This window comes from Cebus imitator, unplaced genomic scaffold, assembly GCF_001604975.1.
Source record: "Cebus imitator isolate Cc_AM_T3 unplaced genomic scaffold, Cebus_imitator-1.0 Scaffold534, whole genome shotgun sequence".
NCBI classification, from domain to species: Eukaryota; Metazoa; Chordata; class Mammalia; order Primates; family Cebidae; genus Cebus; species Cebus imitator.
The window spans coordinates 79,046-90,983 of NW_016107849.1; the positions used below are offsets into that span (position 1 = coordinate 79,046).

Here is an 11,938-nt window from a genome sequence, read left to right on the forward strand (position 1 = left end):
ACTCTGTATTCAAAAAAAAAAAAAAGGAAAGAAAAGAAAAATGTGTTTGTAGATTTTAAAAGCCAAAATCAGGTAAATCAGAAAAAGAGGGAAACTAATCGTAAGTGGAAAGTGAGGCATTTAGAATGAAGCTAGGCTTCTGATGGGCTCTTTTTGACTCCAGGATTTCTGTAGGAGCCTGGAGTCAGGCAGATAAATTGTTGCTTGCTCTTTGTTTATTTCTCCAATCTTTTAGCTAAATACATCTCCTAAATTTTTTTTTTTAAAGAGAAAAAAAGAGAGAAAGGAAAAAAAAGCATGAAAGAGAGAAAGAAAGAGGAAGAAAAAGAGGGAGAGAGAACAGGAGTCTTGCTTTATTGCCCAGGCTAGAATGCAGCCTAAAAATGGGTACTGAAAACCTCTTTTATGCCAATGCTTAACAATGGAGACAGGAAGGAATAAGGGAGGAAAATAACAAGCAGCCAACCAATATTTCATTTAAACCTGTGAAATACTATGCAATTACTGAGGAGTGATTTACTTCCAATTATGTAGTCACTTTTATAGTAGGTGTGATGTGGTACTGATAATATATGTTTTGTGGATTTGGGGTGGAGAGTTCTATAAATGTTTATTAAATTTACCTGTTCCGGGTCTGAGTTCAAGTCCTGAATATCCATGTTAATTTTCTGTCTTGTTAATCTGTCTAATATTGACAATGTGATGTTAAAGTCTCCCACTATTGTTGTGTGGGAGTCTGAGTCTCTTTATAAGTCATTAAGAACTTGCCTTATGTATCTGGGTGCTCCTGTATTGGGTGCGTATATATTTAGGATCGTTAGTTCTTCTTGTTGCATTGATCCTTTTACCATTATGTAATGTCCTTCTTTGTCTCTTTTGATCTTTGTTGCTTTAAAGTCTATTTTATCAGAGGTGAGAATTGCAACTCCTGCTTTTTTTTTTATTTTTTGCTCTCCATTTGGTTGGTAAATCTTCCTCCATCCCTTTGTTTTGAGTCTTTGTGTATCCTTGCATGTAAGATGGGTCTGGATGCAGCATACCAATGGGTTTTGGCTTTTTATCCAATTTGCCTGTCTGTGTTTTTTGATTGGGGCATTTAGTCGATTTAAATTTAGGATTAATAATAATATATGTGAGTTTAATACTGCCATTTGATGCTAGCTGGCTGTTTTGCCTATTAGTTGATATAGATTCTTCATTATGTTGATGCTGTTTACCTTTTGGTATATTTTTGGAATGGCTGATACTGGTTGTTCCTTTCTATGTGTAGTGCTTCTTTCAGAAGCTCTTGTAAAGCAGGCCTGGTGGTTATGAAATCTCTTAAGTACTTGCTTGTTCACAAAAGATTTTATTTTTCCTTCATTTATGAAGCTTAGTTTGGCTGGATATGAAATTCTGGGTTGAAAGTTCTTTTCTTTAAGGATGTTGAATATTGGCCTCCACTCTCTTCTGGCTTTTAGGGTTTCTGCTGAGAGATCTGCTGTGAGTCTGATAGGCTTACCTTTGTGGGTAACCCGACCTTTCTCTCTGGCTGCTCTTAGCATTTTCTCCTTCATTTCAACCCTGGTGAATCTGACGATTATGTGCCTTGGGGTTGCTCTTCTTGAGGAATATCTTTGTGGTGTTCTCTGTATTACCTGGAGTTGAATATTGTCCTGCCTTGTTAGGTTGGGAAAGTTTTCCTGAATAATATCCTGAAGAATATTTTCCAACTTGGATTCATTCTCTTCGTCACATTCAGGTACACCTATCAAACATAGATTAGGTCTTTTCACATAGTCCCATATTTCTTGGAGACTTTGCTCATTCCTTTTTACCCTTTTTTCTCTAATCTTGTCTTCTCATTTTATTTCATTGAGTTGGTCTTCGACCTCTGATATCCTTCTGCTTGATCAGTTCAACTGTTAAAACTTGTGCATACTTCGTGAAGTTCTTGTATTGTGTTTTTCAGCTCCATTAATTCACTTATATTCCTCTCTAAATTGTCTATTCTCGTTAGCATTTCGTAAAACCTTTTTTCAAGGTTCTTAGTTTCTTTGCATTGGGTCAGAACATGTTCTTTAAGCTCACAAAAGTTTCTTACTAGCCACCTTCTGAAGCCTGATTCTGACAATTCATCACACTCATTCTCCATCAGGCTTGTTCCCTTGCTGATGAGGAGCTGCGATCCCCTGAAAGAGGAGAGGCATTCTGGTTTTGGATGTTTTCAACCTTTTTGTGCTGGTTTCTTCCCATCTTTGTGGATTTATCTATCTGTTGTCTTTGTAATTGCAGACTTTCAGATTGGGTGTCTGAGTGGACATCCGTCTTGTTGGTGGTGATGTTATTTCTGTTTCTTTGTTTTCCTTCGTCGGACGCCCCTCCCCCACAAAGCTGGACCTTCCCAGGTTCAGCTCTGCTTGCTGTGAAACTCTCAACCGTCAGCGTTTCCAATTGCTGTTTTTTTGTGGGGGTGGGACCAGCTGAGCCCGATCTCCTGGCTCCCTGCCTCGGAGCCCCCTTTTTTTCTTCTCCTAATTGAATGGTCGATTCTCTCCTAGATGCCCCAGTCGCCCGCCGAAAAGGCACCGGGATCTATGCAATTTCCCGTGTGGTGACCGCACCGGCTGAAACAGCAGCACTGAGATTCGTGGCGCTTATCTGCCCGGGAATCTCCCGGTCTGGCTCCCGGCTTCAGTCCCCTTTTCAATCAGCTGAATGGGTGACTCTGCCTTCCTGGAGCTCCAAATGCCAACTAAAAGGGCACCCAGTCCCGCATACTACGCACTGAGAACCTCCGTGCTGGGACAATGGCAAAACAGCCGCGCCGGCCAAAAGAGTCGCGCTGGCGACCCATGGGGCTCCTCCGCTGGGAATCTCCTGGTCCGTAGGCAACCAAAATTCGTCTGGAAGTCTGGCATCCACTCACTCCCTGCACGTTCACTGGGAGCTGCAATCCTGAGCTGCTGCTAGTCGGCCATCTTGGATCTCTCTCTCTAAACGTGTTTTATATTAATATGATGTGTCTGAGGTTTTTTTTTTTTTTTTTTTTTTTTTTTTTTTTTTTTTTTTTTTTTTAATACAGACTAACAAAAAAACTTGAAGAAAGGAGAGAAGAGAAAAGAAAAGAAGAAGAACAGGTAAAGTTCATGCAGTTAGCATTGTTTTATCCTCTTGTTAACTGAGGTTATGATTGACTATTCCATTTAGTTTGGCAGGCCTAGAGTGACTTCCTAGTTATAGTTCAGTGTTGACACACTATGAAGATAATTTGTTTTCTCTAGTAGAGTCATAGTGTATACATATTTTTGTGTTCTTTATGTAAACTGCTACAATAAATTAGACCATGCTTTTCCCTCTCCAATGATTTTTTTTACACTAAGAATAAAGGGACTTGAGCTAAAATTGTTTGGCTTGAGGCAGAACAAAGTTTTAGTTTATTTTTGTGAAAAAGAAATGTGTAGACATTTTGCTGAATTTTCCCTCTCCTGTTAAGCATTGTAGGACACCATTTCATTTTTCTAACCATGTGTTCCTAACTGTGTAACATTTCTTTGGAGTTCTAATATATGAAGGTTACCATTTCATTCAAGCCAAATAAATGACTGCCATATTGTCCCTGAAGGGTAATATATTTAACCCTTGTGACTTAAGACCTGTAATTATGCTTGCCTTCAAATTACACTGACTACATTATTATCTTAACAGACCACTGGCAATGATTTATAGATTGATAGACATTTGACCATTAACCATGCTGTTAATAAACTCATCTAGACTGACATTTTATGAAGTTTTATTCTTTTAACTGCAGTTTTCCTTACATTAAAAATAATATCTGGGGCAGATTATCAAATTTTTTTTGGATGATACAACTTTTTCTTTAATTCAGAGAGAGATTAAGAAAGAAATTGAGAGAAGAAAAACTGGAAAAGAAATGTTGGATTATAAAAGAAAACAAGAAGAAGAATTAACAAAAAGAATGTTAGAGGAAAGAAACAGAGAAAAGGCAGAAGATAGGGCAGCTCGAGAACGTATAAAACAGCAGATTGCATTGGTAAGTATTAAGTTTCCAGACATTTGTGAAATTGTTTTTCTACGCAGTGGCTTAGATTACTACCAGACTTGTGCACACAAAAATAGATTTTAGTGGCTCATAGACTACCAATCGTGAGCCTCCTTTTACTAGAAATTGTAAATGAATTAAAATAGGATTAAAATTGAGAGTTTTTTTTTTTTTGGAGACAAAGTTTTTCTCTGGCTGCCCAGGCTGGAGTACAGTGCCATGATCTCCACTCACCGCAACCTCTGCCTCCCAGGTTCAAACAATTCTCCTGCCTCAGCCTCCCAAGCAGCTGGGATTACAGGCATGCACCATGAGGCCGGGCTAATTTTTTTGTATTTTTAGTAGAGACGGGGTTTCTCCATGTTGGTCAGGCTGGTCTTGAACTCCTGACCTCAGGTGATCCGCCCACCTTGGCCTCCCAAAGTGCTGGGATTAGAGGCGTGAGCCACCACGCCCAACCAAGATTATTTTTTTTTAAAGTGATTTTTCTTCATATTTTGTTAACTTATGACTTTTATCATTAGTCAAAAGGCAGCTTTTAAAGATTCCCTAGAAAATAAGCTAAGTACCTATTAGTCTTTTCTATCACAGGCACACTTTTTTGCAGTATCCAGAGGATTTAGGCATATCATAAAGCTTAGTTTGCAGCAATTGCTTTTAGGATTCAGCAGTTGCAATACATATGAAAACCATCTCACCACACGTGGTGGCTCATGCCTGTAATCCCAGCACTTTGGGAGGCTGAGGCAGGTGGATCACTTGAGGTCGGGAGGCCAAGGCAGGTGGATTACTTGAGGTCGGGAGTTCGAGACCAGCCTGACTAACATGGTGAAACCCTGTCTTTACTAAAAATAGAAAAATTAGTCGGACGTGGTGGTGAGCGCCAGTAATCCCAGCTACTTGGGAGGATGAGGCAGGAGAATTGCTTGAACTGAGGTGGAGGTTGCAGTGAGTCAACATTATGCCATCACACTCCAGCCGCAACAAGAAGCAAAACTCTGTCCCTGAAAAATAAACTACCTCTACCTTAATATTTTTTGTTCATTTGGTGAGTCAACGAATACTTGTTGAGCCTTACTATGCCTGAAACCTTGTTTCAGGCTTTGGAGATATGGTAGTGAGCAAATTCATGTCCTTGTTTCTTTAATAATAATTCTGGTCTCCGACAGTTGATAAAACTAAAAAATAACAGTTCCAGAATGATTAAGTTCACATATGGTGTTACGAGAATTTCTGGCAGCAAGGCACAGTGGTTCAAAACTGTAATTCCAGAATTTTGGGAGGCCAAGATGGGAGGATTGCTTGAGGCCAGGAGTATAAGACTAGCCTAGGCAACAAAGCAACACCCCACCTCTACAAGAAAAGAAAAAAATTAGCTGGGCATGGTGGCATGTACCTGTAGTCCCAGCTACTCTGGAAGCTGACGTGGGAGGATTGCTTGAGCCCAGGAGTTCAGTGAGCGATGATTGTGTCACTGCACTCCAGCCTCAGTAACAGAGCAAGACCCTGTCTCTTAATAATAAAAGAATTCCATGCATATTTGTGTTTGTTCCTCATGTTTGGAATTGTATGAATTGACCATTTTGGCACTAAAGGTAATTGGTATTTAATGATGTTTTAAAGGACCGTGCTGAGAGAGCTGCTCGTTTTGCAAAGACAAAGGAAGAAGTAGAGGCTGCCAAAGCTGCTGCCTTGCTAGCCAAACAGACAGAAATGGAAGTCAAGAGGGAATCTTATGCAAGAGAAAGAAGGTACTATATTTCATGCTGAAACATCTCTGTGCACTTAGAGGCTGAGGGGGGATGATTATAGGCTAGTTTTTAACACTGATGTGTACTGTGGTTTATAAGCAGTCAATTCGACAGCTCCCAGTGATATCTATCATTTAGCGTGGGTGTATACTATAACTACATATATAACTTTAAAAGAGGGCCTAAGAAATCTATTTTCCAAAGACAGAAATGATTTGTAAGCAAAATGAATATAATATTTATCTCATATGTATTAGGATTCTTTAGTTGTCAGAATCCCCTATCAGATAAGATTAAGCAAAAGAGGAAATACATTGGCTCTGCAGTTCAGAAATCCAAGGGTGAATTTGTTTAGGCATAGTTGTATCCAGCAATCTAAATTAGGATATCATTAAAATTTCTCTCTCTCTCTCTTTAATCTCTTGGTTTCTTTTGTTTAGTTTCATTCTCAGAGAAACTCTCCAAATGGTGTCAGGAGAGCCCAGTACCTCGTGTCACTTTTAGGACCTTGAATTCATGATCCCAGATAGAAGAGATTTTCTCTCTCATGCCTGTATCAGTCACTGAGAATTCCGATTGCCCCTGTTTGGGTCATGTGGCCACCCTCAGACCAGTCAGCGTCCCTTGTGTGGGCCCTCTGGTTGGAGGAGGTGACATGTGGTCATGTGGCCACCTTCAGACCAGTCAGTGTCCCTTGTGTGGGCCCTCTGGTTGGAGGAGGTGACATGCCCAACCTTGTGGTGAAGGAGGTGGGGGAAATGTTATTGATAATCATACCAGAATGAATGACACATAGCAGGGATAAGGCAGTTTTTGTCTTTTATTGAAGATGGAAGTTCACATTTCCAGTACACCTGCTAGTTGGACTGTGGTTAATACTTTCTTTTCTTTGCCTTTTCATATTTCCATATTGGATAATTAACAAATAGTAGTTTGTAATCAGAAAAATTTATTTTTAAAAACTATTTTCCAAAAATAATGAAGTAATAAATTTAACAAAAGTATAAGATTTGTGTGCTAAAAATGACCAAAACACTGTTGAAAGATTTAAGACCTAAATACATGGAAAGATAGCCTATGTTGATAGATTAGAATACTTAATATTGTTAAGATGATAATCCTCCCCAAACTGATCTATAGATTCAACATTCCTATCAAAATTCCAGCTGGCTTTTTTTCATAAATTATAATCCTAAAATTCATATGGAAATGCAAGAAACACAATACTTGGAAAAAATCCAGAAAATGAAGATGGATGACTCATACTTCCTGATTTTCAAACTTACTACAAAGTTATACAGTTATGTACTGGTATAAGATGAACATATGGATCAATATAATAGAATGGAGTCTCTAGAAATAAACCCTTACATTTATAAACAGTTTATTTTTGAAAAGGGTACCAAGATTATTCATGAAAAAGAATATTTTCAACAAAAGGTACTTGGACAACCAGATATCTACATGCAAAATAATGTCTTTGGACCCTTACCTCACACCATGTACAAAATTAACTCAGTGGATCATCTACCAAAAATTAAAACTGCATAAAATATATGTTCTTAGAGGAAAAAAGAGGGGTATTAATTTTTTGAACTAGGAGTAGCCAGTGGCCTCTTAGACTGTCTTGACACTAAAACACAGGAACAAAATTTAAAAATCGATAAATTAGGCTTTATCAAAATTTGAAACTTTTGTGCTTTGAAGGATATCATCAAGAAAGTGCAAAGAAGGTGGGTGTGTGGTGGCTCACACCTGTAATCCCAGCACTTTGAGAGGTTGAGGCAGGCAGATCACTTAAGGCCAGGAGTTCAAAACCAGGCTCTCCAACATGGAGACCCCGTCCCTACTAAAAATAGAAAGATTAGTCATGGTGTTGCACACCTGTAATCCGAGCTACTTGGAAGACTAAAGCATGAGAATCACTTGAACCATGGAGGCAGAGGGTGCAGTGAGCTGACATTGTGCCACTGCACTCCAGCCTGGGTGACAGTGTGAGACTCTGTCTCAAAAAAAAAAAAAAAAAAAGTTCTAAGAACAACCCATAGAATTGGAGAAAATATTTGCAAATCATATATTTGATAAGATGATAAGAGACTTGTCTAGAATATAAGAAGAACTTATGACTCAATAATAAAAAGACACCCAGTTCAAATATGTGAAAATAATTTGAATAAGACATTTCTCCAAAGAAGATATACAAATGGCCAGTAAACACATGAAAAGATGTTCAACATCATTAGTCATTAGGGAAATAAAATCAAAACCACAGTGAGATACTATTTTACACCCACTAATTATGCCTAAATGTAAAGAGAAAGTAGTAAGTGTTTGTGAGGATGTAGAGAATTTGGAAGCTTTCTCTGTTACTGGTGGGACTGTAAAATGATGTAGTCACCTGGGAAAACAGTTTGTCAGTAACACAAAATGTTAAACATAGCATTATCATAGGACCCAGCAGTTCTACAGCAGCAGGTTATTCAGCAGTTTATATCCAAGAGAATTGGAAACGTCCATACAAAAACCTGTACATGAATACTTACAGCAGTATTAGTCAAATAGCTAAAATGCGGTAATAATCCAAATGTCCAGCAACTGAAGAATGTGTAAACTGTATCTCGTACAATATTTTTCAGCAATAGGAATAACTGATATATGCAACAACTGGATGAACCTTGAAAATACAATTTCCATGAAAAAAGCAAGTTACAAAGGTCACATATTGTATGATTCTATTATATGAAATGCCCAAAATAGACAAATCCATAGAGACAGTAGGTTAGTGGTTGCCAGGGTCTGCAGGAGGGAAGGATGGAGTGTGGGTGCTAATGGGGTTGGCGTTCCTTTTTGGCTTGATGGAAATGTTCTGGAATTAGATAGTGGTGATGGTTGCAACAATTCTGAATATATTTGAAAACCACTGAATTGTACACCTTAAAAGAATTTTTGTTTGTTTGAGATGGAGTCTCGTTCTGTTGCCTAGGCTGGAGTACAGTGGCATGATCTCGGCTCACTGCAGCCTCCACCTCCTAGGTTCTCTGCCTCAGCTTCCCAAGTAGCTGGGATTACAGGCATACACCACCATGCCCAGCCAATTTTTGTATGTTTTAGTAGAGATGGGATTTTGCCACGTTGGCCAGGCTGGTCTTGAACTCCTAACCTCAGGTGGTCTGCCTGCCTTGGCCTCCCAAAGTGCTGGGATTATAGCCGTGAGCCACTGAGCCCAGCCTAACAGGGTTAATTTTTTGATGTGAATCTCAGTAAAGCAGTTATTAACAAACAAAAAGATCTGATATGGCAAAAAATAACTATTGTCATTGCACATTTCCACTTCTGTTTTCTCGAACTTTTAATGATATTATTTGAGAATATGTAGAGGTGAAGATTGTGACTTTAATGTTCTTTTTTCATAGCACTGTTGCAAGAATTCAATTCCGTCTTCCTGATGGTTCTTCCTTTACAAATCAGTTCCCTTCTGATGCTCCTCTCGAAGAGGCAAGGCAGTTTGCTGCACAGGTAAATTTATGTTTTGAGTTGTAGTAACAATAGATATATAGGTTACTAAATTGTAGGAAGGGAAAATTTCAAAGCATTAGTTGAATGTGAGTAAATTGTGACATCTAAAGGAGGAAGACACCCCTGAGATATTGTAGAAATTTTGTCGTGTGTTAGTGCCTATGGGAGTAACATACGTGCTTTGTGTGCAGAAGTAGGAATTTGCTGATATTGTATAATAGGCCCCGAGAACTTTTTAAAAGTTTTTTGAGACAGGATCTCACTCTGTTGCCTAGGCTGGAGTGCGGAGGTGTGATCACAGCTCCCTGCAGCCTTGACCTCCTGGGCTCAAGCAACCCTCCCACCCCAGCCTCCCAAGTAGCTAGAACTTATAGGCATGCACTGCCACACATGGCTAATTTTTGTACTTTTTGTAGAGACAGGGTTTCACCATGTAGCCAGGCTAGTCTTGAATAGCTGGGCTCAAGCAGTCCTCCCACTCAGCCTCACAATGTGTTGGGATTACTGCTGTGAGCCACCTGGCCCAGCCACTGGGAACTTTTCTCACTGATTAGTAGACTCATTAGAGGAGGGACAAACAAGTGATTTCCCGAAGGTCTAATGTAAGGGAGTTGTTCCACTCCCCTGAAACGGAAGTCGTTTTTCTCAGTCCTCTCTCCATTTCCTGCAGATTGCTTACGGGCTGGTCACTTTCCTACGATCTACCTATTGGCTAAGCAAAAAGAGGCAGTAGACTTTATTTGACAATAGTACCTTCTTCAGGAATTTACTTCAAAAATGTGGCCTTTTTCAAAATCTGAATGGATTATATGTTTTAAGATACGAGTAGTTTCCAATTAGTTTTTATTTTCTGATTGATTCCTTATTCAAAATGGATTCTGAGCATCAGATGTCATTGGGTTCTAGGCTTATTATATGCATCAGTATTTTTCTAACAGGTATAACTTCAAGGTTACAATTAGGGAGTTGGGTGTTGGGTTCAGATCTTTTCTCCCCGTTTAGTCTTCTTACTTACAGGTTTCAAGAGAAGGACATCTTAAAAGCTGTTCACCCTGTTGTACTGGTCAGCTAGGCTGGACCATATAAAAATTTATTTTAGAAACTGTTTCCCCCTAAGTTTTATAGTAGAACCAGTCCCAAATAGGCTGTTTGATTCTTCTTTTGTCTTGGAGCCTCCCATAGTGTGTCGTCTGTCCTGAGTTTCACAGCTTTTGTCACAGGTAAATGGAGAAGGGACTACATGGGAAAAAGAGATCTTTGCTACCATCTATTAAAACTCCATCTAAGTACAATTATCAAGTTTTGTATTTTTGTATGTCCTTAGAACATTGAGGGGTATGTGTGATCTACGGTTAAAAAAAATTACAAGAAACAATTTAGTTTTCTCTAGGGAAAGATACACAGATGTCTAAGATTTTACAAGTGATTTTTGTATATGGAGGACTTAAAATTATGAGGGTGATTATGGTGCTGTCCAATATAGGTTCCTGGATATGGGATTGTGTGTATCATGTAGGTTGATTATGGACCGTATGTGCCTTGAGACAAGGGTGAGGCTACACTTCTTGAAGGTATATATGAGGGAAATACCGGGCTAGTCCAGATTCTTAATAGGGAGTACCTGTAATCCAAATGTGTGTTCATGAGACATTAACATAAGTTTGCCAAAGGATAGTGAAAACCTAATGGTGAACTGCAACCATGCTTCATGGAGATACACAATTGTTCATTTTTACTCAATTTATTTATGTGGTTTTATGAACTACATTTTACTATTTAGTGGTCATCTTTGAGTTGTAAAAGCTCTTAAAAACTATTTGGATTTGATAGCTTTTCAGCTGCTTAGGGGCTGGAAGCACAATTTTATACCTTTTTTTGAGTTTACATGTAATGAACTTTAAACTTGAGGGAATTTTAAAACAGTCATTTTGGTTTCATCTGAGTAATGTAATATCTTAATTTTAAAGGCACCCTTATAAGTTTTTAAAACTTGTGTTACAGACTGTTGGCAACACTTACGGTAATTTTTCGTTAGCAACCATGTTTCCCAGGAGGGAATTTACCAAAGAAGATTATAAAAAGAAGTTACTGGATTTGGAACTTGCCCCAAGTGCTTCGGTGGTACTGTTGCCAGTATGTATATACAGATGCTTTTTTTCTGTTCTTACAGTTTTCTGCTTGTTGTACTCTTCATTTCTTATAATTAGGGGAAAGGAAGTACAGAGGTATACTGTGGGTAATTAAGATTCAAGTTATCCAGTAATTAGATGAATTTATAATTCCATTATCCTGTGCTTTATTTGCATTGTTGATAATTGCTTGGGAGACATGAAATAGTTTAATTTTCAACTTTTTTCTTCACATATTTTTGTATACAAAAAATGAACAATAGGAGAAGACAATAAGAAATGCAGATTATCTGCCTCATCCACACACTTAGTGTCTTTTTTTTTCTTTTTTGAGATGGAGTTTCGCTCTTGTTACCCAGGCTGGAGTGCAATGGCGCAATCTCGGCTCACCGCAACATCCGCCTCCCGGGTTCAGGCAATTCTCCTGCCCCAGCCTCCTGAGTCGCTGGGATTACAGGCACGCGCCACCATGCCCAGCTAATTTTTTGTACTTTTAG

General features: G+C 38.8%; 1 protein-coding gene across 1 annotated transcript in view; it reads left to right on the top strand.

The window, feature by feature from the left end:
• The window catches only part of UBXN4 (UBX domain protein 4), a 56,502-nt gene that overhangs the window by 41,293 nt on the left and 3,271 nt on the right, over window positions 1–11,938 (top strand). The window contains exons 7-11 of the mRNA XM_017514696.2: window positions 3,065–3,119; window positions 3,872–4,036; window positions 5,669–5,796; window positions 9,210–9,312; window positions 11,314–11,445. Of these exons, the coding sequence (XP_017370185.1) occupies window positions 3,065–3,119; window positions 3,872–4,036; window positions 5,669–5,796; window positions 9,210–9,312; window positions 11,314–11,445 (583 nt within the window). The remainder of the gene's footprint in view (window positions 1–3,064; window positions 3,120–3,871; window positions 4,037–5,668; window positions 5,797–9,209; window positions 9,313–11,313; window positions 11,446–11,938) is intronic.